Genomic DNA, 21,696 nt, shown 5'->3' on the forward strand with positions numbered 1-21,696 from the left:
ACTCGTTCAGAAAATGATTTTAAATGAGTAAAATCACTTTTGAAAAAAAATATTTTTGAAATCAATTTCTAGTAAAAATGCAAGTTAATCATGAAAAAGTATTTGAAGTGCTTTTTACAAAAAACACATAACTTGAGCTTCTTGCAAGAAGCACTTGAAGTGCTTTTGAACAAAAAAATATTTTATCTAAAAACGATTTCAATCATTTAAAGGCACTTCCCAACCGAGCTCTTAATCTATCTTATAGAGTGAGGATCCTCACCGGATCCTCTTTGTGAGAATCTCGGGAATCTCAAATCACATCCGTTCATCGTACATCATGCGGTAAAAAATCATTGTAATTTTTTTATTTAAAATTAAATATAAACAATATCTGATAAAAACTGACTAGCGAATGTGATTAAAGGATTTTCAGAATTCTCACAAAAAACAGTATATGAGAATCCTCACAAAAAGAATCTGACTATAATCATCTCTCTATTTTATTTTATAACACTTGGAGTACTCGTTTAAATATCAGACACTTAAAAATCTTATTCCCAAAAAGGCCACGCAATCACAGAACAACATATCATCCTATGACGTAGCGACCAATCCGCAATTTACCAGAACACCCTTGCACATCCAATAGACCGGCGGTATATCAGTCTCCTCACTCTCCTCACACACACAGCAGAGTCGTCTTCTCCTTCAGTCTACGCTCTCCCTCCCCAGCCGAAAACCCAAAAATAATCCCAGACGAGCTTCGTTTTCTGATTCTGTGGATGGTGGATCTATCCAAACCCGTATGCTTCTGAAGGATCCGAACCCGTTCTGTTTCGTTCGGTAACTGCAAAATGAGGACCCGTTTTAAATCTGCGTTTTGTGCTGTGATCGTCCTGGTTTGTTTGGGAGCGTCCGGAATCGGTTTGGTTTCGGGGCAGAATCGGAGGCCCAAGAATGTTCAGGCCGCTGTTCGGGCCAAGTGGTCGGGTACTCCATTGCTCCTGGAAGCCGGGTACGTTGCTTTCTTTCGAAATTTTATGTTATGATTACTTCTGGAATTGATTGTATCGGTAAATTTTTGAGCTATGAAGGTGTTGGTAATGTCGAAACGTCATAGTTTTACGCTACTGCGAAGCGGATGCTTTTACAACTTAGGAAGATGATGATTGAGTTGGCGTGCGTTTTGGAAACATTGGAAGGGGCAACGACATGAGGGATGTAATCCCAAAATTGTAAAAGTTTTGTAGGAAGTGAAAAAAACGGAGTGGGTTTTTTTCGGAAGAGAAATGTGAAAGCAGAATTCAATTTTTTTTTAGTTGGAGATAGTCAATTTTAAACTAATTTGAACACTTCATTCTAATTAAGTAGAAATGAAATAAAATTTTAATTTGATGTAGTTTAGATGACCGAAAAATGATTCCTTTCATTGATAAACTAGCATTGAAGGGGATGACCGTCTTGAATGTACCATAATAACTTAAAATAAGCACATGAAAGTGCTTCCTCTGAAAGTCTTAAATAACGAGAAATTTGAGGTGGTTTTTGAGTTAGAGAAATAAGTGTGTTGGAACTTGGATGCACATTGGATTTTCTCCATTTGGAAGTTTGGAAGTTTTTTCGGTGGAAAGAGAAGGAGGGTAGTGCTTGGGAGATGTGCTATGATGGTAATTTTCTTGGTGGTATGGGAAGAAAGGAATATGAGGAATTTTGAGAATGTTATCGCTGATGAGATGGAGTACTTTTTTGCGGTTTTTGTGGGCATCTGTAGCTTTGGAGTTCAGAGATCTCTTTTTCTGTCATTTGATCAAATTTGAAGGCTTCTATATTGTAATTCTGTGTTTTGTCTTTTGTTTCTTGTTAAAGAAAGAAGTAGCATATATTATGAGTATTGTGATTGTATGATGGTTAGAGCAGAATCATGTTTATGAGATGATTATTCTTTAGATAAGTTAAATTTTGGAGTTCGAATTGTTGATTGCAATCAGCAAATTATTTTCATCTGCTTTTTGTAAATATAGTTTATTTCATATATGGTGCCTTTCCTAAGCTATTATTGGCTTCCTGTTTTTTAATGCAGTGAATTACTATCTAAAGAACAAAAAGACCATTTTTGGGACTTCATTGATGCCTGGCATCATAGTGAGAAGGATGATGCTGAATCTTATACTGCTAAGGGCTGCCTAAAAAAAATTGTAAAGCACGGACTCTCTATTTTAGACAAACCACTGGCATCTTTGTTTGAATTCTCCCTCATGCTGAGATCTACATCTCCAAGATTGGTTCTTTATCGGCAATTAGCTGAGGAGTCTCTGTCTTCTTTTCCTCTGGTTGATGAAACTAATTCAAGCAATGACAGTGGAATTTCTGAAACAAATGAGCTTATGGAAGGTAAAAGGTCAGATCTTTTGAACATTGGTCGAAACCCAAAGAGCCTTAATGGGAAATGTTGTTGGGTGGATACTGGAGGTGCACTGTTCTTTGATCCAGCAGACTTGAAAATTTGGCTTCAAAGTCCAAGAGATTTGTGAGTACTCTCTTGAATTTTGCCTTGTTCTCTATCTCTAGAAAGAGTATCCGTATTGGGAACACTTCCTTACTTTATTTTTCTTGTTTCTCAGTTCTGGAGATTCATTTCAGCAGCCTGAACTTTTCGAATTTGATCACATCCATTTTGATTCAAGTATTGGAAGTCCTGTTGCTGTTCTTTATGGAGCTCTTGGAACTGATTGCTTTAGGGAGTTTCATCTCACCCTAGTTGAAGCTGCAAAAGAGGTTCACATCATGTTATATACTTTATATCCCCTTGGACATTAGATTGATTAATCACACTACAGTAAAGTTTGATTGCTCTTATTTGTTTGAGAAGTCTAAAAATTGGGTATAAATCATATTATAATTATGGAATACATGAGGGGAGGTGAGTGGGTGAACCATAATAATAGGTGCAGCGAAGTACTGTTAATTCTAGATTGTTAGAAGTTTTTCTGGAAAGACATCCCGAATGGCTACACCTGTTTTTGAGTTGCTTCCAGGTCGTTTTGGGTGGGTGCTATTAAGTTCTGGGAGGATGTTTGGGTGAGGTAAAATATTTGGATACGGTTCAAAGAAGACGGCCTTCTGTCTTTATTTCTGCCCCCTGGTGTTGTGTGTAGGAAGGATTCTGATTACAGATCACTTATTGCTTCATTGAGCTTTGATATATTCTTTACGGTCACAACTACTCGTGGAGACAGGCTTATAGTCTCCTCTAATATCATGCAATGCTTTGTTGTGCGAGCAATTTAATTTTTTTTGGGATAATATGGAGTTGGCTCGTTTATGGGGATAGGGTCCCTTTTTGGTCTTCTCTGTGGGCATTACTTTAGAAAGTTGTCATTTTCTGTTATTTTATTCGACTGGGTGGCAGCTGTTATGTAATTTTTATGATGTATATTGCATCTCGGTAGCTTAAGATTGGTAGTTCTAGTTCATCGTTTCAGTCGTGGATTTCTTGTTCACATTTCCTGTACTGTGTGACTGTTAATAAAAACACTGTTTCTTATAAAAAAAAAAAAAAAAAAAAAAAAAAAAGCAACTATGCCCAGATTCAGGGTAGTAAACACAAGGGAGAGAATTTACTTAATTTGTCAGCTTTTGTTCTTTTTGTTCATTTTCTACTTTTTCCTTTTCAAGAGGATAGGTACTAACTTTTTGTCGTATGATCTCATGATGCTGCTTTATGTTTAGAGTCTTTATACTGGTTATCTCTTTTATGTTCTGTTATACATGTATTTTTATATGTATTGCTCATATGTAAGAAAGGTGAGTGTTGCATGCATAATTTTTTGCACATATTACAAATCTTTGTTTGCTTGATAATTCTTAGTGTGTGCTTGTATGTAATATATGCAAAATCTTTCTAAAAGATTGGCCCGAAACTTCCAGGGAAAAGCTAAGTATGTTGTTAGACAAGTATTACCTTCTGGCTGTGATGCCAAGATTGACCGTTGTGGTGCTGTTGGTACAAGAGATTCATTAAACTTGGGAGGCTATGGAGTAGAACTTGCTTTGAAGAATATGGAATATAAGGCTATGGACGATAGCGCTATAAAGAAAGGTTAGAATAATTGATTCTAGCTGTTGCTCTTGATTCTTCTGTTGGCTTGTCTTCTCAAGCTTTTGAGGCATGTCCCAGTATCTTAAGGATTTTTGAATGCATAAAACGAAATAGGTATTGAACTGTTTCTTGATTAATAATAATATATATGAAAGAAGTGTGATGACAGTTAAATTGAAAACTTTATAAATCCCAAAATGTGTGAGGCATACACTATCCTTAGTCTTGAAAATCTTATATATGTTTGTGTTTCTAATAACCAAGTAAACCTGATAAACTCAGACCTGTGGTCTTATCAAAAAACGAGATTACGATGGAATGAGTGAGTAAAATTGTCTACGAATCAAGCTTTTGAGATAGAATCATGTTTTCCGCTCAGTTTCGAAACCAGTGATACGTTTGCACTTTAAAGCATCGCTACTTTTCCATAAACTATGAGAGTGCAATTGGATTCCACTTGAGCAAGTTACATATAACCATTTTCTTATTTTGTTTCAAGATAGTCAACACTTACTCAGAAAAAATATGAAAACTTTCAACTACTTTAAACAAGTAATACCAATAATTACCAGAGATATAGAAAGTTTGTAAAGCTGCTTAGCCTCCTAAACATGCATGAATGGGTACCTAAGTCATACTGCTGACCAACTTAACCTGAGATCCAGAATTAGTTGCTTACACATGCACACAATATCTTGAGTAGCTCAAGCCTCAACACAACTTGAATATACTCTACTCTCTTTGCTCTTCTTCCAAAAATAGGCTTGACTCTCTTTACAAAGAGTCAGTTAAGCTTGAAAATTGCAAATTTCCTGAAATATGAATTGGACACTTTTGAATATTTTCTTTTTCTTCTTTCCTTCACATCTTCATGTTTTTGTTATTTTTTTTAATTGCAGGAAACAAATATATGTTTAGTGCGTGTACTCAAGTTTAATTGTTCGTAGAAATTTTTTTTTTTTTGGGTCAAAATATTCCTCAGAAGTACCGGGTTTATGTTACAGGTGTCACATTAGAAGATCCCAGGATTGAAGATCTCAGCCAAGAAGTCAGAGGGTTTATATTCTCCAAAATTCTGGTTTGTTTTCCTTGATATAATAGCACAAGTTATAATAAATTTTATTATTAAAAAGATTCCGAGTTTTAAGCATGGAAACTCTTACTCTCTTTGGTTTTCACTGGAAAGCTTAATTTTTTTTTACATGAATGCCATTGTATTTTCCCTTTCACTAATGACACAAATTGAGTCCAAGAATTTTCATAAGTCTTAGACTGGGAAAATATCAAAACAAATCCAGAAGAAGAATTTGAAACAGCTTTTGTTTCAATTTCTTTTGTCCTTTGATTATTGGAAACAGAAAGAGGGAATAAATAGAAAAGGGAACAAGAAATTCTTAGGTTTATCTGATTATTACCTGTAGGTTTTGGTTATCTATTCATGATTTTGTTCATATCAGAGATAATACAAACTTGATCAGGAATAGATGAGTTTCCAAACTGAGTATGAAATTTAGTTGCAGTTCACATTAGAATTTTTTTGTTTTGTTTTTTTTTTTTAAATTAATTTGAAAACTGGTTTTTCTTCTACTTTCTTTTTTCTATTTTAAAATACATAAATAAACAAAAAAAGAAATCTGACATAACTAACTACCCATGTTTGAATGTTTTGAATTTAAAGTTTTCTTGGCATTTACCATTTTATCCCAGTAATTAAATTGTCTATCATTTGGATTCCAAGTTAGGGAAGGGCAATTTTAGGCATTATGAATGTTTCACCCTTTTTGCCTCTTAACTTTATATATACTATATAGAGATAAAAGGGGAATGTTTGTATATGAATTAGTATGCATCTTTATTTTCTGGATGGTATTCTGTACATTTTATTTGAGATACCAATTTATACCATGTTTAACACTCAAATTGTGAATATAATGTCTGGATTTTCATAATCCACAGATATACCATACGTAGATTAATTTAGTTACAGGAAATTATAGGGAAGATGGGTTGGAAGGGTTACTGGACCCAACTAATATTAAACAAAAGAAAATAGTGGACACATTAAAGCTTGTAGTCTTATGATAATATCATTGCTGAAATAACAGGAATCCAGTTTTGTATTTTTTCCTGTGGGGGTTATTTTCAGGGTATGACTAACAAATCACTAAAATATGTGGAAAGAATTTGAACTAAACTTATTCCAAGAATTTGAAGCCCTCTTCAAAAAGTTTGATTAATAAATCATGTGGTTGTCAGAATTAAGGAAATATGATTAGTTTTGTGATTAAAGCTAGAGCAATGATTGGAATGAAACTTTAGAAGTCAGATGTTTGATTGGAATGAAACATTATAAGTCAGATATTAGAAGGTAGGCATCTTTAAAAAGACCAATTGCCATCTGGTTTAGCATTAAAGTTTTGTCGAGTTGTTTTGATGCATCTCTGTAAGTGTGTGCTCACTTGCCATGATCTGATGGTATTATTAACAATGTCAGTTGTGATAAGAATGGAGTTATTGTAGTTTGTGGATAATGAATAATTTTGAAGCCAGGATGACATTATTTGCTCCGTTCACTTTGCAGGAACGCAAACCTGAACTCAGTTCAGAGATAATGGCATTCAGGGATTATCTTTTGTCATCAACAATATCTGACACACTTGATGTTTGGGAACTAAAAGGTATCTGCAAATTAAGGCTTTTCTCCTGATTTTGATGAACTACAGTATCCTTATGGTTTTCCGTTCAACAGATTTAGGACATCAAACTGCACAGAGGATAGTTCAAGCCTCTGATCCTTTGCAAGCAATGCAGGAAATTAATCAAAATTTTCCGAGCATCGTCTCTTCCTTATCTCGCATGAAGGTAAAGAATTTATTTGCACAGTTGAGTTTGATTGAATCTTAAAGTAATGTCTCTTCCTTATATAAGTTTTTAAAATATTTCAGAATAGATATTTTTATTATTGCTATTGTCATCTATTTACTGATCGTTTTCTTGCAGCTCAATGATTCAGTTAAAGATGAAATAAGTGCAAACCAGAGAATGATCCCACCTGGCAAGTCCTTAATGGCTCTGAATGGTGCTTTACTCAATATTGACGATATTGACCTTTATCTGTAATGCTTTTGCTCTCACTGAATTTCTTTTCATCTTTTGACACCAACAGTTTATAGTATCACCTAGTGGTGAACTGGTGATACATGTGGTTGTTTGTCATTACCAATTTAGAAAGTGCTCAACGTTTCTGTTGTTCATTTGACACTCATTCAAGTGTGTACAAGTTTAATGCTCAACTTTGTTCTACCTCTGACTTTGCATTTCTTTAATATTCTCTTAGGTTGCTTGATTTGGTTCATCAGGATTTATCATTGGCTGATCAGTTTTCAAAGTTGAAGGTAGGCATTCAATCTTAGCTATGATTAGCTGGAAGAGTGTACATGATGGGCTAATATGTGGCCAAGTTAGTAAATGACCTGTTCACTCCATCAAATGAAATGCTAACCTTGAATTTTTGAATTCACCCAATGTTATAGTTTTAAATATGTGTACTTTGACCCCATTCCCTCTCTGTTTTTATTTTGCTTTATAAAGTACTTGTCTTTTAGAAGCAATTTTTTTGGTTGCGAAATGTGATTAAGAGAAACAACTTTTAGATTAAAATTTCGTTAACAGGTGACCTTAGTTACGCATATGACCTGACACCATCATTAATCTTCATTGTTCAATCACTTGATTACCTTTGAATAGAGTACACTGGGAACCCTTGGTTTTGTATGCCAATAGTTTTTATTTTTTATGCTTAAAAATATTTACCATGGTCCAGGGTGAGATGTCAGATGCTCATCCTCTATGAGTTAATTCCGGCTCAGATAATGGATTAGGAATTGGGCTAGGTTGAGCTTGGTCTAAGGTCATTGCATATCTGACTTTTAGTTACTAAGCTCCTGGCCTAGCTCTGTAATCTACTTTCAACTGTGATCTATAATAGCCTTGAACAATGTTATTCAATGCATTTTATCATACCCTTTAAGTTCTCTGACTTTGTTCTTACTATCAATTATCACAGATTCCTCATGGCACTATACGGAAACTCCTGGCGAGTCTGCCTCCTCCAGAATCTAATATGCTCCGTGTAGATTTTCGTTCAGATCATGTTCAGTATCTGAATAACATAGAAGAAGATGATATGTATAGACGATGGAGGAGTAATCTAAATGAGGTGGATATATCGCTTCTTTCAGCATTTTTCTTTCTCAGTTTTGGATGGCATTGAATGTCCATGATTTTCTGGAAATATGATCCCTACAATTTATTTTGTGTAGATTTTGATGCCAGTCTTCCCCGGTCAGCTACGTTATATTCGCAAAAACCTTTTCCATGCAGTTTCTGTTATTGATCCATCAACTGTTTGTGGTCTTCAGGTGAGGTTTATGTTTCTTTACCAAGTTATATGTGATATTCATGCTTCATGTTATTTTGCTGGTTATACTTGTTGATCGTTTTATTATTAAAATCTTGCAGTCCATTGACATGATTTTGTCTCTATACGAGAACAATTTTCCTATGAGATTTGGAGTTGTACTGTATTCTTCAAAGTTCATCAAGCAGATTGAAACTCGGGGCAGTGAAGATGACCATGAAATTGAAGAGGATATGTCCAGCTTGGTAATTTCTTCTATTGCCTTTCTTATTTCATTATTCTTTGTGGGTATTTAATTAAAACTACTCCTTGGCCAGCTTCCATATGTCCCTGCTATCAATGCAAAATACAAAATATTGTTCATGGCTTACAACAGCAATTCTTGAAAATGTTTTTTCTTTGCAGATTATACGTCTCTTCATTTATATAAAGGAGAATCATGGAATTCAAACGGCTTTCCAGTTTTTGAGCAATGTGAGTGTGATCCCATGCTTCTGTCAAATTTTTATTTGTATCAATAACAGAAGTCGTGTTATAAAAATATACGAAAGTTTTTCGCTTAAACCAATTAAAATACGAGAGTGACAAGATGTCCAGAAAGACATAAACAGCAACCGGATAATGAATGTGACCACCATCCTCAATTTAAAACCTTTATGAAACTCCATAAAATTAACTAATAGCGGCTTTGCAGTTAAGCCATATATCTGAAGACAAAATGTCTAATCTCTAAGGAAACATAGGCCCATAGGGATGACCATAAACAGACTTTCTATCTCAACTCATTTCTTTTGCTGATTGTATGTTCCTGAATGATCGGCCTATTTCTTTCCATGATTGCTCTTCATCTACTTTTCTGCTGTAATGATGTCGCAATATTGTTTTATTGACTATTCTAAAGCAAGCACCTGACCTGATCCTTGTTAAGAACGTTGAAATCCGGTATTTGTTTGTTATTTTTTTTCTCTGCTGCTTAACTAGACTTACTTTATCCACTATAGCATTTAGGTGCTACATCATCCTTAGAAAAAAAAAGCGACACATTGTATCTTGTACTTAAACACAGTGATATTCTTTTACTGCTGAATAATAATTTTCTATTTTAGTATGTAGCCTTGTTTGAAAATAAATGGGGCCTCATGCTAAACTCATTCAGTGAGAGACCTTAGATAAGGAGAAGTGCCAAATGAAAACCCTTTACTTTTTTATGTTGACCTTCTCTTGTAATTTAAATGATTTCAAATGGTCTCTTTATTTTCCAGTCACTCTCTGGTGTAATGTTGCTTTTCGATATGCGGTGACATTTGTTGATGCTATTTTTGACTTGTAAGACAATGCTGTGGGAAATAATAGTTCATAATTCTCATGCCTAAAGAATGTTATTCTGCTTGATTCTGGACGCATGTCAGATAAACAAATTGCGGATTGATTCTGAAGATTCTGCCGATGATGCTCTTGAAATGCACCACGTGGAAGGAGCATTTATAGAAACTGTATTGTAAGTGTTTCATAGATTTTATGGTGATATCAATACTTGTATGTTAATGAGGAGGGCCTTGTAAACAAACATACATATTCTTTATTATATTTTCGGGTGATCTGAAATATGTTCTCATTCTCCTTTTCTAGGCCCCAGACAAAATCTCCTCCTCAAGATTTATTGCTAAAGCTGGAGAAGGAGCAAACTTTCAAGGAACTTTCGCAAGAAAGCTCCATGTTTGTCTTTAAGCTGGGTTTGGCTAAGCTCCAGTGTTGCCTGTTGATGAATGGCCTTGTGTTGGAGTCTAATGAGGTGTTGTTTGAGATCTTTTGATAAATCTTCACAATAATAAATCTAATTACCTAAGAGTTAAGTAGAATACTCGAGTACATTATGGCACCCCGATCCCCAGAGCGAAATGGTGATCCCTCCCCCTAATGGGGTCCCAGGAGGGATGATCTATCAGCAGTTGTAATAATTAATATTTCCACCACCATCCAGAATCAATTGCAGGTGACAGCCTGAAGTTCCTAAAACTGAAGCAGTCAATATCTCAATATTGTTGCTCAGAGGATTGTTCAACTTTTAGGCTATCTGACTTTCTGATTAATTTATTAGGGCCCCTTTGATACCCGTTTTGATTTTAGTTTTAGTTTTTGTGCTAGAGATAGAAAGGAAATACATGGGAGAAATGAGGGATATCGAACAATGGAGGAAGGATGGTGGGAGAGACGTAGAAAGAAATTTATAGAGAAGGGCACACAAAATGAAACTAAAAACCAAAACTATTGATGTTATTTTCACTTTCAAGATGTATTTTCACTCATCTTTATTTCTTCCCCTCTTCCACACCCTTCTTCATCCATCATTTCCTCCATATACCGTTCTCATATCTGAAGCACAAAAAAGAGAGAACTAAAAACCAAAACCAAAATTGTTATCAAAGCGGCCCTTAGACTATTGGATATGTTTGATCATTTTGAATTCCCTAACTGTTGGGCGACTATAGTTAAACTCAGCTATCATTACACCTCTCTTTATAGGGGATGTGAATTCCCAGATTCAGCTTTAGAAGGCACAATCTCAACATGCAATATGGCTAACATATCAAAATTTGTCATTCTTGCACTTGCAATTTGATTTTGATTTTTACCTGTCAACTTCAGTTTTATCCAGTTTATAATATTTGTCTCTAGTTATTTTATTAAGCTACAGTCACATGTTATAAACCATGATTCGTTTTGGTTACATTGATCAGGATTCTCTTATAAATTCCATGAATGATGAGCTACCCAGAATACAGGAGCAAGTGTACTATGGGCATATAAATTCCCGAACAGATGTTCTTGACAAGTTTCTGTCAGAAAGTGGTACTACTCGCTATAATCCACAGGTGGAAGCATTTAACAAATCTTTTAATCCAAAATTTAGAATAATTAATTACGGTAATGATAGTCCATGTATCTCAATGGTTTAACATGTAGTGTGGGTTTGTAGATTATTGCTGGTGGAAAGCCAAGGTTCATTTCTCTGCCTACATCTGTTCTTGGAGGGGATGGTGTCTTAAATGATATTAACTATTTGCATTCTCCCGAAAGTAAGCTTTTTTTTTAGGTTGAAAATATTAGTTCACACGTACTGTTTTGCTCAGTTAATTATAACACATGGTTTATTTTGATTGCACCCAGCTATGGATGATTTGAAGCCTGTGACCCATCTTCTAGCTGTTAATATCACATCAAAGAAAGGGATGAAGCTGCTTCACGAAGGCTTACAATATCTGGTTAAGTTTTGGACTGTGATACTAATCTCACATGAATTCTTCAAATTTATATTAAGTGTTTGCTGTCATCATTTCACTCTAAATCTAAACATGTTCATCACTATTATCATAATTATTACGTCGCTTTATGTTTTATATTTATTCTTTTTACTCTTAATTCAGATAGAAGCGTCCAATCGTGCTCGAGTAGGTGTGCTTTTCAGTGTGAATCAGGATGCTGATGTCTCTAGTCATCTTTTTGTGAAGGTGTTTGAAATCACTGCATCCTCGTATAGGTTTGTATTCATATCGAACCTTAATGGGTTATCTGTCAATGGATGCATAACTCATATTAAATTTTCATTGACTTATTGTGCAGCCATAAGAAAAATGTGTTAGATTTCTTGGATCAGATGTGCTCATTCTATGAACATAATTATTTGCTTGCATCATCTAAGGGTGCCGAAAGCACTCAAGAATTTATAGATAAAGTGTGCGAATTGGCTGAGGCTAATGGGTTATCATCAAAGGCCTACAGATTTTCCCTTTCTGAATTTTCTGATGAGAAATTGAGAAAATCTATGAATAAGGTATGCATTTATCTGTATGCTTTGGCTTTTGTTTTTTTTTTTCCTTTAAATGTAAGTTTACTACTTTCACCAGATGTCTACTGTTCTGATAAAAACTGGCTTGCTAGAGGTCCTCACGAATAGTTCTATGAATTCTCTCTGATCAAACCGTGGTTATCTATTGTGAGAAAGTTCTTATGACAGCTGTTTATGATGGTTTCCAGGTATCCCAATTTTTGTACAGGCAGCTTGGCCTTGAATCTGGTGTTAATGCAGTCATTACTAATGGAAGGGTAAGTCTTCTTAGTAGACATTCTACTTAGTTGAATGTCATATTAAATGTTATTTCAACTCTTTTAAGTAAATAAGATTTGTTTGTTGGAAAGAGACTCTAAGAAAAAACTTGGAGTACTTGGATCTAACAGAAGACCTGGCACAGAACCGAGTGCAATGGCATTCTAGGATTCATACAGCCGACCCCACTTAGTGGGATAAGGCTTTGTTGTTGTTGTTTGCATGACAATCCGTTCCTTTGATCACTGTTGCTTTGTTTATTTGAAGTTAAAGATAGTCTAGAGATTTAGTATTTTTAAATGATTATCTTTGCATTAAGTTCCCCAATCTTGGCAGTTATGCCTTTATTAATGAATCATTATCCGATAGGTGACAGTTGTAAACGATGGTGGCACATTCTTGAGCCATGATTTACGTCTTCTAGAGTCTCTAGAGTTTGCCCAGAGAATAAAGCACATTGTGGAAATTATTGAGGAAGTGAAGTGGGAGGATATGGATCCTGACATCCTAACAAGGTTTGTTAGTTTTAACACTTATTTTCTATAGCCGTACAATGTGCACTACTGACTACAACAGCTTAAAATTCTCTTTTTTCCACCCGTCTTCTATGTATTTGGAAGATCCATCCTCCGTTGCAAATACATTAGGGTAAAAAGAACTGTCCATATTACTGTTCTTATTGGGAGTGAATAATGATATTGATAGGGTCAGTAGAGGCCACTGATCTATCTGTAAATCCGGACTCGACTGTCTGATAAGCACCTGTATTCATCCTATTATGTGTTAAAATGATTCATTAATAAAATGATTTCACGTTTTTTATACTGATCAATTTGTCCATAAATATTTCTGTAAATTCAAGTCATCAGAAGTTGTATCAACACCACTACTTTCATTTTTGAACAGGGGATTGGTGGCTATTTTTCTGTGATATTTTTTTCTTCACTAGAGTTTTCTTTCTTGAAATTGATGTTGATCTTATTTGTTGGCTGTATTCTTTTTTATTTGTGGAAAGACTGATGGTGATTTTTAAAATGATTCGTGCAGCAAATTCATTAGTGATACTATAATGTCTGTGTCATCTTCCATGGCTATGCGGGATCGAAGTTCTGAAAGTGCCCGCTTTGAAGTTTTGAGTGCACAATATAGGTAAACAGATAATTGGTTCTTTGAGTGGATGTATATATGTGGAAACTACAACCATATGGCTCATTATCATTCATTTTCACTGTACTTTGTAGACAGTTTTGATATTATTGTTTGATATCCAATATTTAATAGAAAAGCACTGATGTGTTCTTCAGTGATGATTCTCCTGGATACCTTGGGGTGTATAAATTATCCATTGTTTGATGTTGTGTGCAAATTCATTTAATTATTCATGGTTAAGAGAAGGTCATTGTTATTGCTTGTTGAGATTATTGTCACGGATAGGTCTATAAGTTATGTGATTTTGATGTCCTTTTATATCTTACACTTATTTTTTCTTTATTCTTTGCAGTGCCATTGTTTTGAACAATGAAAATGCTAGTATTCATATTGATGCAGTTATTGATCCTTTAAGTCCATTTGGGCAAAAGCTATCATCAATTCTTCGAGTCCTGTGGAAATACACACAGCCTAGCATGAGGATTGTACTAAATCCTTTGGTGAGTTACTTTTTGCTTCGTTGCTTGTACGTCATTTATGTGATACATGATCACCTTTACCTCTTCGGTGTTTCTTTCCATTTAAGTCGTTGCCATCTTTTCTACTCCATTTTGTAACTTATTGTCTGTCTGCAATAAAATTTGTTCTTTTCCACAAAAAATAGATTACTTAATATGGAATGAACCACCCTTTTTGGGTCCACCTCATAATGTGATTTCTTGATCCAAACCATTCTTTTTCAGTTAGCTATTTTCTTATCATCTTAACTTTTTCAGTGTTTTATCAAATTCACCAATGCTATTCATATGAAATATTGACTTCCGAGTTTTCTATTTTCATAGAATACTCGAGCAAGACAGCACACTTTTTCTGCCTTTACCCAGGTCTCCATAGCAGATAAAAGGATTCAACAAATTTCCTTGTCATAATCTTTCCTTCTTTATTATATACTTGTATGCATCCGAAGCTTAGATAACCTTTTTATTTTCCAAGTCTGACATTCTTTATGTTGCTAGTGTGAAAAGAGATTTAAGCATGGAAATTTGTCACCATATCAAAACATGACTAAAATCTGATTAATATCAATATAGATTTAGGCTTTCCTACCAGTGTTTGGTTTAACATTCAAGTCGACCTAGCAATTGCATGATCTACTCATGATTAGTACAGTCTTTTATTGATGGACTAAGAAACATATAATTGTTAATGGAAATTAAGAGAATGCAAAACACAGGAAAGCTGTCTAGTGGTTCACAGACCCTCACTAGCAAACTTTAAGAATGAGGACCAGCACAGAAAATCTAATCTTAAGACACTCACAACTTTCCAATCAGACAAAATAACCGAAAATGATCATTACTTTTACTCAAATGGGAAGCCCATGTGGATGCCCAAAACCAGACCCTCTTCTACAGAAGAAACAACCATCACAGCATGCCTCCCTGGCAAAACTACTGACACTTCTCATTATTGGCATGGAAAAATCAATAAATCATAATGGATTGGCATCAATAATGACGCCAATTTATTTTGACTATTACATAACTTCACTTTGTTCTGGATAGACTTCAAATTACAATAATTAAAAAGAGGTGTAGGTTCACTAGATTAAGGAAAAGAAGAGTAGTAAGACACTTCTAAATAAAACATAGTATCAGAATTTATTTATTTATGTTGGCGCTGTCTTTTGAGGTTTGACCTATTTTCATAAGTCATGATGTGGTATTACCTGTTTCACATTGAATTTTGAGTTCTACAAGTAATAACAAGGCTGTTATTTGATGTTTCACTGGGTATCTATATGTCGGTACGACTGTTTATAACCCACAAACACTATTTTTCAATTTCCATCAGTAAACCAAAGAGTCTGTAGTAAGTTTGCAGTTTACAAACACTATTTTTCAATTTCCATCAGTAAACCAAATAGTCTGTTGTAAGTTTGCAGTTTACTTACTACTCTGAAAGTACTTTGTAAAATCATTTGCAGGTGTAAATGTTTCTCATTGCACTTGCTACTACAGTACTATACTCTTAATACTTTCCACATTCTAACAATTGAATTCATGGCAGAGTTCTCTTGTTGATCTTCCTCTGAAGAATTACTACAGATACGTCCTACCAACAGTGGTAAGTCAGATGAATGTTTTGTTATAGCCCCAAAACTGTTGTCTCCATTGGAATGTAGACTCCGGTTTCACACTCTCAGTTGTGTCATATTTGTAGGATGACTTCAGCAGCACTGACTACACAATAAATGGGCCAAAAGCCTTTTTTGCAAACATGCCACTGTCCAAAACACTCACAATGAATCTTGATGTTCCTGATCCATGGCTAGTTGAGCCTGTTATTGCAGTGTGAGTTTCATCATTAACAAAGTTTGTAGTTGTCAAATATTCTTTCATTAGCTCTGCTTTGAACTATGTTACATTATGAGTCACACTTTTTGTGCTTTGCCTTTGCTAAATTTGTTTTTAATTATACACAGCCATGACTTGGATAATATTTTGCTTGAGAATCTTGGTGAGACACGAACATTACAAGCCGTGTTTGAACTTGAAGCTCTTGTTCTTACTGGTATGATTGATTTGCTTTTTGTTTTTTAGATAAATTGCAACTTTGAACTACCTTGCAATTTTACTCCAAGTTAATGGTGAAGTGAGGGTTACCAACTATGTTGTGATATGCACTGACAAGTCATCTACAGGTCATTGTTCTGAGAAAGGTCACGATCCCCCCAGAGGCCTTCAGTTGATTATTGGTACCAAGAGTACTCCTCACTTGGTTGATACTCTTGTGATGGCCAATCTGGGTTATTGGCAAATGAAAGTGTCTCCTGGCGTTTGGTACTTGCAACTTGCTCCAGGTAGAAGTTCTGAACTTTATTTTCTGAAAGAGGACGGCAACGAAAGTGGGAGCAAAACATTATCCAAACGTATCACCATAGACGATTTACGGGGTAAAGTAGTTCACATGGAAGTAGCAAAGAAAAAGGGAAAGGAGCATGAGAAATTGTTGGTTCCTGATGGCGAAGACAACTCACACGATAATAAGGAGGTGAATTTTTGCGGTTATTTTGAAATATTATTCTAATGCTTACTAATGTAGTAAGTTAATAACCAAACAAAAATAGTGTTTGTGTGCAGTCACACGCCCTTTCTTTTTGTATTTTTATTTCCTATCTGTTGTTGTAGGGAAGTAGCTGGAACTCCAACTTCTTGAAATGGGCTTCTGGTTTTATTGGTGGTGGTGAGCAATCTAAAAAGAGTGAAAGTACTTCGGCGGTGAGGAATTTGAGCTCTTCCTTTCTTTACTTGAATTTAACTATAACATGATATCAGTTCCATTTTTTCTCTGGTTGTGATTGAAAAATACTCTCTTATCTGGTTTTGGATAATTATTAGGAGCAAGGAAAGGGTGGACGACATGGAAAAACGATTAATATTTTTTCTATTGCTTCTGGACACCTGTAAGTGCTTTTTCTTTCTTGAATTTATCTGCTTATTTACTTTATGCTTCCTCTAACAGTCTTTTTTGGGGTTGAAATACTGAGTCCGTGATGGCTTCTGCATCATTGTTTTGTTTATCTAGGGTTTTTTTTTTTTTCATTTTCTGCCTTGTATTATAAGCGGACAGTAAAATATCACCTATTGATAATCAAATGCCATAGAGTCATGATGTCGTTGCATATTACTGGAATAATCAAGTACTTGATTCATGTACTAAACTTCATTCTTGTTTGTGTGAACTTTCAGACATTAATGATCAACATGGTGAACTTTTATAAGCCCTACACTCAGGATTTAAGTGTCTGAAAGTTTCTAGATTTTTGATAGAGGGCGTGCCATATGCTATAGTTGAACTTTTAATGTATTGAAATTAATTCTTTATAAAAAGATTTTAGTCCATGCCTTTACATGTTGGATTCAAAATTGTTTTGCACGGATCTCTGAAAAACGTTACGTTTTTGACGTCTTAGTTCCATAACTGAAATAATTTTTCACTTTGACAACTATAGTAATAATAATATGATAAAAATAATAATGATAATGAATAATAACAATCATCATCATGGTAAGACTTTGCCTTCTTTTGATTTATTTGTTAAGCATGCAATCCCTTAATGACTTCCTTGTGGTATGTTTTGGCAGATATGAACGTTTTTTGAAAATCATGATTTTAAGTGTCTTGAAGAATACCCGTCGTCCGGTCAAATTCTGGTTCATAAAGAACTATCTTTCTCCTCAGTTCAAGGTTATTAAATGTTTAAGTTGTAAACTTTTCAAGGTTTTCGTTTACTTGCTGAGAACAAATGAGAGTGCTTAGCATGGATGCTCGGTCGTTATTGTTATATGCAGGATGTCATTCCACCTATGGCTCAAGAATATGGTTTTGAGTATGAACTGATCACCTACAAGTGGCCTACATGGTTGCACAAGCAAAAAGAAAAGCAACGGATTATTTGGGCCTATAAAATCTTGTTCCTTGATGTTATCTTTCCCCTTTCTTTGGAAAAGGTTTGACATTAAATATTTTCTAATTTGACCTGTTGCCTTATTGGGTTTTCATCTTTAGTGATACTCGTACATTTGACATCTACAATGTGTGCCAATATCTGCAGGTCATATTTGTTGACGCAGATCAAATTATTAGGGCAGACATGGGGGAGCTGTATGACATGGATATAAAAGGACGACCGCTTGCATATACTCCATTTTGTGACAACAACAAGGATATGGATGGATATCGGTTTTGGAGACAAGTAGTTACCAATAATGACATTTTTCGTTTACTTTTTACTTTCTTTCTATTCTTCTTATGCATCCAGCAACCGTACTTGTTACCATTTTTTAGATCCATGTCTATTAGAAGTCTGAAGGAATAATTTCTTAAATCATATTTCTTTTTGATTCTTTAAGTCTTAAGGAATAATTTCTTAATTCATTATTGATTGCTCACATGTTGTCATTTTTCTGGAACAGGGTTTTTGGAAAGAACATTTACGTGGGAGATCTTACCACATAAGGTAACTACGTACTTTTGTTGACTTGGTTCATAAGCTGGCCATATTTAGTAAATTTATTTGTAGTACATAGCCATTATTAGATGGTTTGATAAATATCCTTCACTACCGGACTTCTCCCTACCCTTAGAAGGATCAATGTGGTGAATTCAACTTATATTGAAAATTTGCGAGTATAGGGAATCGAACTGACAATATATTCTTCTAAATCAGATACCATGATAAACTTATATTAGTTAACCATGGTTTCTAAAGCTAAAGAAAATAATAATTTACATTGAAACAAATAATAATTTAAGAAAAAAAAAAAAATTTACATTAAAACAAAACAATAAAGAAAAACCGCAGGAGTTGACGTGTTGATTTTGTGCAGTGCTTTATATGTTGTCGATTTGAAGAAATTTCGAGAGACTGCAGCAGGAGATAATCTGAGAGTTTTCTATGAGACTCTTAGCAAGGACCCAAACAGTCTATCTAATTTAGACCAGGCAAGTGGTTACGTTTCATGATTCGCAGTTTTGATTGCACTATCTCATATTACTCTTCCAGTTTTGATGCAAGTGAAGCCAGAATTAGTGTTCAGATGTCTGTCTGAATGATTTCTGATTTTCTTTGCATTTTAAGGCACTATAAATTGATCTTTTAGGACACGTTTCTAACAGTACTCTAACAACTGGGGCCCAACATGTGAAACATTTGATTAATTAGGAGGGAAATTTGATTGGTTTGTCATTATTTCCTAAGGCTTTACTATCATAAGGATATAGGCAAACGATTGCTTTAATCTAAAGTATTTCACTGGGGCATAAACTAAAAGAAATTACAACTGACATTCTTCTTATGAATTTGTATTAATCTTATCTATACATGCAAACAACGAAAATGGATCCGTGCTTGCTGCCATCGAGTGAAAATAATTTACAAACACAACCCTGATCATTGTGTAAAAACACCGATGGAATATTTTTATTTCACTCGTTCCCTTTTGCACTATCAGCGAGATCTTCTCTCTCTCTCTCTCTCTCTCTCTCTCTCTCTCTCTCTGGAGGAGATAAAAATGAAAAATCAACAAACTGACATCGGAAAAACATCATTTGGAGGCTCGTTGTAGATTCATATTTCTGTTTTATTTTCATTCATTATGCTAACTGCCATCCTTCACATTTCAGGATCTTCCAAACTATGCTCAACATACAGTACCCATCTTTTCATTACCGCAAGAATGGCTGTGGTGCGAGTCATGGTGCGGTAATGCAACAAAATCCAAGGCAAAAACCATTGATCTCTGCAACAACCCCATGACAAAGGAACCCAAGCTTCAGGTAGATATGTGTTCCTTCGGTTTGTGATTTTCCACTTACTGAGCAGTGAGCTCGCACCTAGACCATATTATATCATTGTTTTTCCTGAATATCGTCGAGTCTTGCAGGGCGCTAGAAGAATAGTTTCTGAATGGCCAGATCTTGATTTGGAGGCAAGGCAATTCACTGCAAAGATCTTAGGTGACGAACTGGACATCCAAGAGCCTGCACCACTTCCTAATGAATCAGAGAAATCAGTGACCGGCAGTCCGGAGGAGGATCTTGAATCTAAGGCAGAGTTGTGAATATAACACACACTATGGTTCAATTCCAGTAGAGCAATTATTCAAAAGATCCGAGGTAACAGGTACACTTGCCACACAATTTGACCTCAGGGCGACGGCCCTTACAAACTCTCTACCTGTATGCTAAACAAGAGATTTCGGCTAATCAGCAGGAAGATAATGTTATATCGGTAAATAGAGGCTTTACAGGCTTTCTATGTTATTGCAATAGCAACTGAGACTCGTTCGGGCTTATTAATTATTAGCCCACGATACGCTTGAGAAAAAGAGATTTTGTCGAGCTAATTTACCAAGACTTCTTTTGTGAACGTTTGAAATTGGATGGATGACAAGAAAAATGAAAGATGTCTACTTTAGAATGGCTTTTGCTTCTTTAACTAGCTTCAAGATGGTATTTGTAGACAACGAATTTGACATATTTAAGCATTAAACATGTTTATTTTTGCTTTACAACTATATCAAATCGCTTTCTGCGCAATTCAAGTGCTTTTCCAAAGGAGAAAAACAAAACATCCAACAACGGTGATAGGATTTTTACCACACCGCAAAGGGGTTAAGAACATCTATAAACTTGTAAGAATAACAAAGATATTGTAGTATAAATGGTTCTAGTAAGGTCGTTCTCCACAAGGAGTATTAAATAATTCGTACCAAACCAAATTTCAGTTAACTATTGTAAAACAAAGATTTGGAATGATTGATTTTATGATCTAATTTAATAAAAATAAATTTAATTAAAGAGAGTAGAACAATCTACAAGCACTAGGGATCCACTATCACTCTAACAATCTTATATAGTTCTCCCAATTACTTATGACCTATATATGCATATTTCGAAGGTTAGGTTTTCCTAAAATATGCCTACTTGGACTCCCAAAATAGAGCCTCTATCAAATACGCAATCCGTCTGTGATATTCAGATCAAATCTAAAAATGCATGACTCATTAAGTTTTGTGAAACCTTTTGAAAAACCATGCAACCCTTAAGATGTGATATTCTTCCTAAGTGAACTTGCACATATTAACCACAAAAAGCCTTCGTCGATTTTAGGGGCTGACCTTCGACCAAAATTGCATCAAATTACTTTTCTAAACATCCTAATGGTTGCGAATCATCAAGACACTTAGATAGTTTAAACCGGTGATTTTCAAAAACCTGCATGCATATTATCACAAGCAACTTGAAAAGAAACTACATATTCTTGCTAAGGCTCGTGGCCTCAACCCCTAGCAAAAAGGGAATTAATTACACATATTCATAATAAAAATCACAAAGTTCTTTATTGAAACAATAAAAGATCGAAAACACCTTGAA

General features: G+C 34.9%; 1 protein-coding gene across 1 annotated transcript; it reads left to right on the forward strand.

Moving 5' to 3' along the window:
• The first annotated feature begins 518 nt into the window (after window positions 1-518).
• Window positions 519-20,740, forward strand: LOC137712361 (UDP-glucose:glycoprotein glucosyltransferase). Its single transcript, XM_068451453.2, has 37 exons — window positions 519-997; window positions 2,063-2,509; window positions 2,604-2,757; window positions 3,910-4,081; window positions 5,086-5,159; window positions 6,663-6,759; window positions 6,831-6,943; window positions 7,082-7,197; window positions 7,419-7,476; window positions 8,148-8,300; window positions 8,404-8,502; window positions 8,603-8,746; window positions 8,907-8,975; window positions 9,911-9,999; window positions 10,131-10,293; window positions 11,240-11,374; window positions 11,479-11,578; window positions 11,670-11,764; window positions 11,927-12,039; window positions 12,123-12,333; window positions 12,537-12,605; window positions 12,976-13,121; window positions 13,654-13,755; window positions 14,108-14,255; window positions 15,826-15,882; window positions 15,979-16,109; window positions 16,241-16,329; window positions 16,460-16,809; window positions 16,947-17,036; window positions 17,157-17,221; window positions 17,904-18,006; window positions 18,111-18,269; window positions 18,374-18,514; window positions 18,735-18,778; window positions 19,149-19,263; window positions 19,945-20,097; window positions 20,205-20,740. The coding sequence occupies exons 1-37, from the start codon at window positions 837-839 to the stop codon at window positions 20,379-20,381; spliced, it is 4,902 nt and encodes a 1,633-aa protein (XP_068307554.2). The 5' UTR covers window positions 519-836; the 3' UTR covers window positions 20,382-20,740.
• Window positions 20,741-21,696: the final 956 nt, after the last annotated feature.

Source organism: Pyrus communis, chromosome 15 (genome assembly GCF_041283825.1).
Source record: "Pyrus communis isolate YQ-2024b chromosome 15, ASM4128382v1, whole genome shotgun sequence".
Lineage (NCBI taxonomy): Eukaryota > Viridiplantae > Streptophyta > Magnoliopsida > Rosales > Rosaceae > Pyrus > Pyrus communis.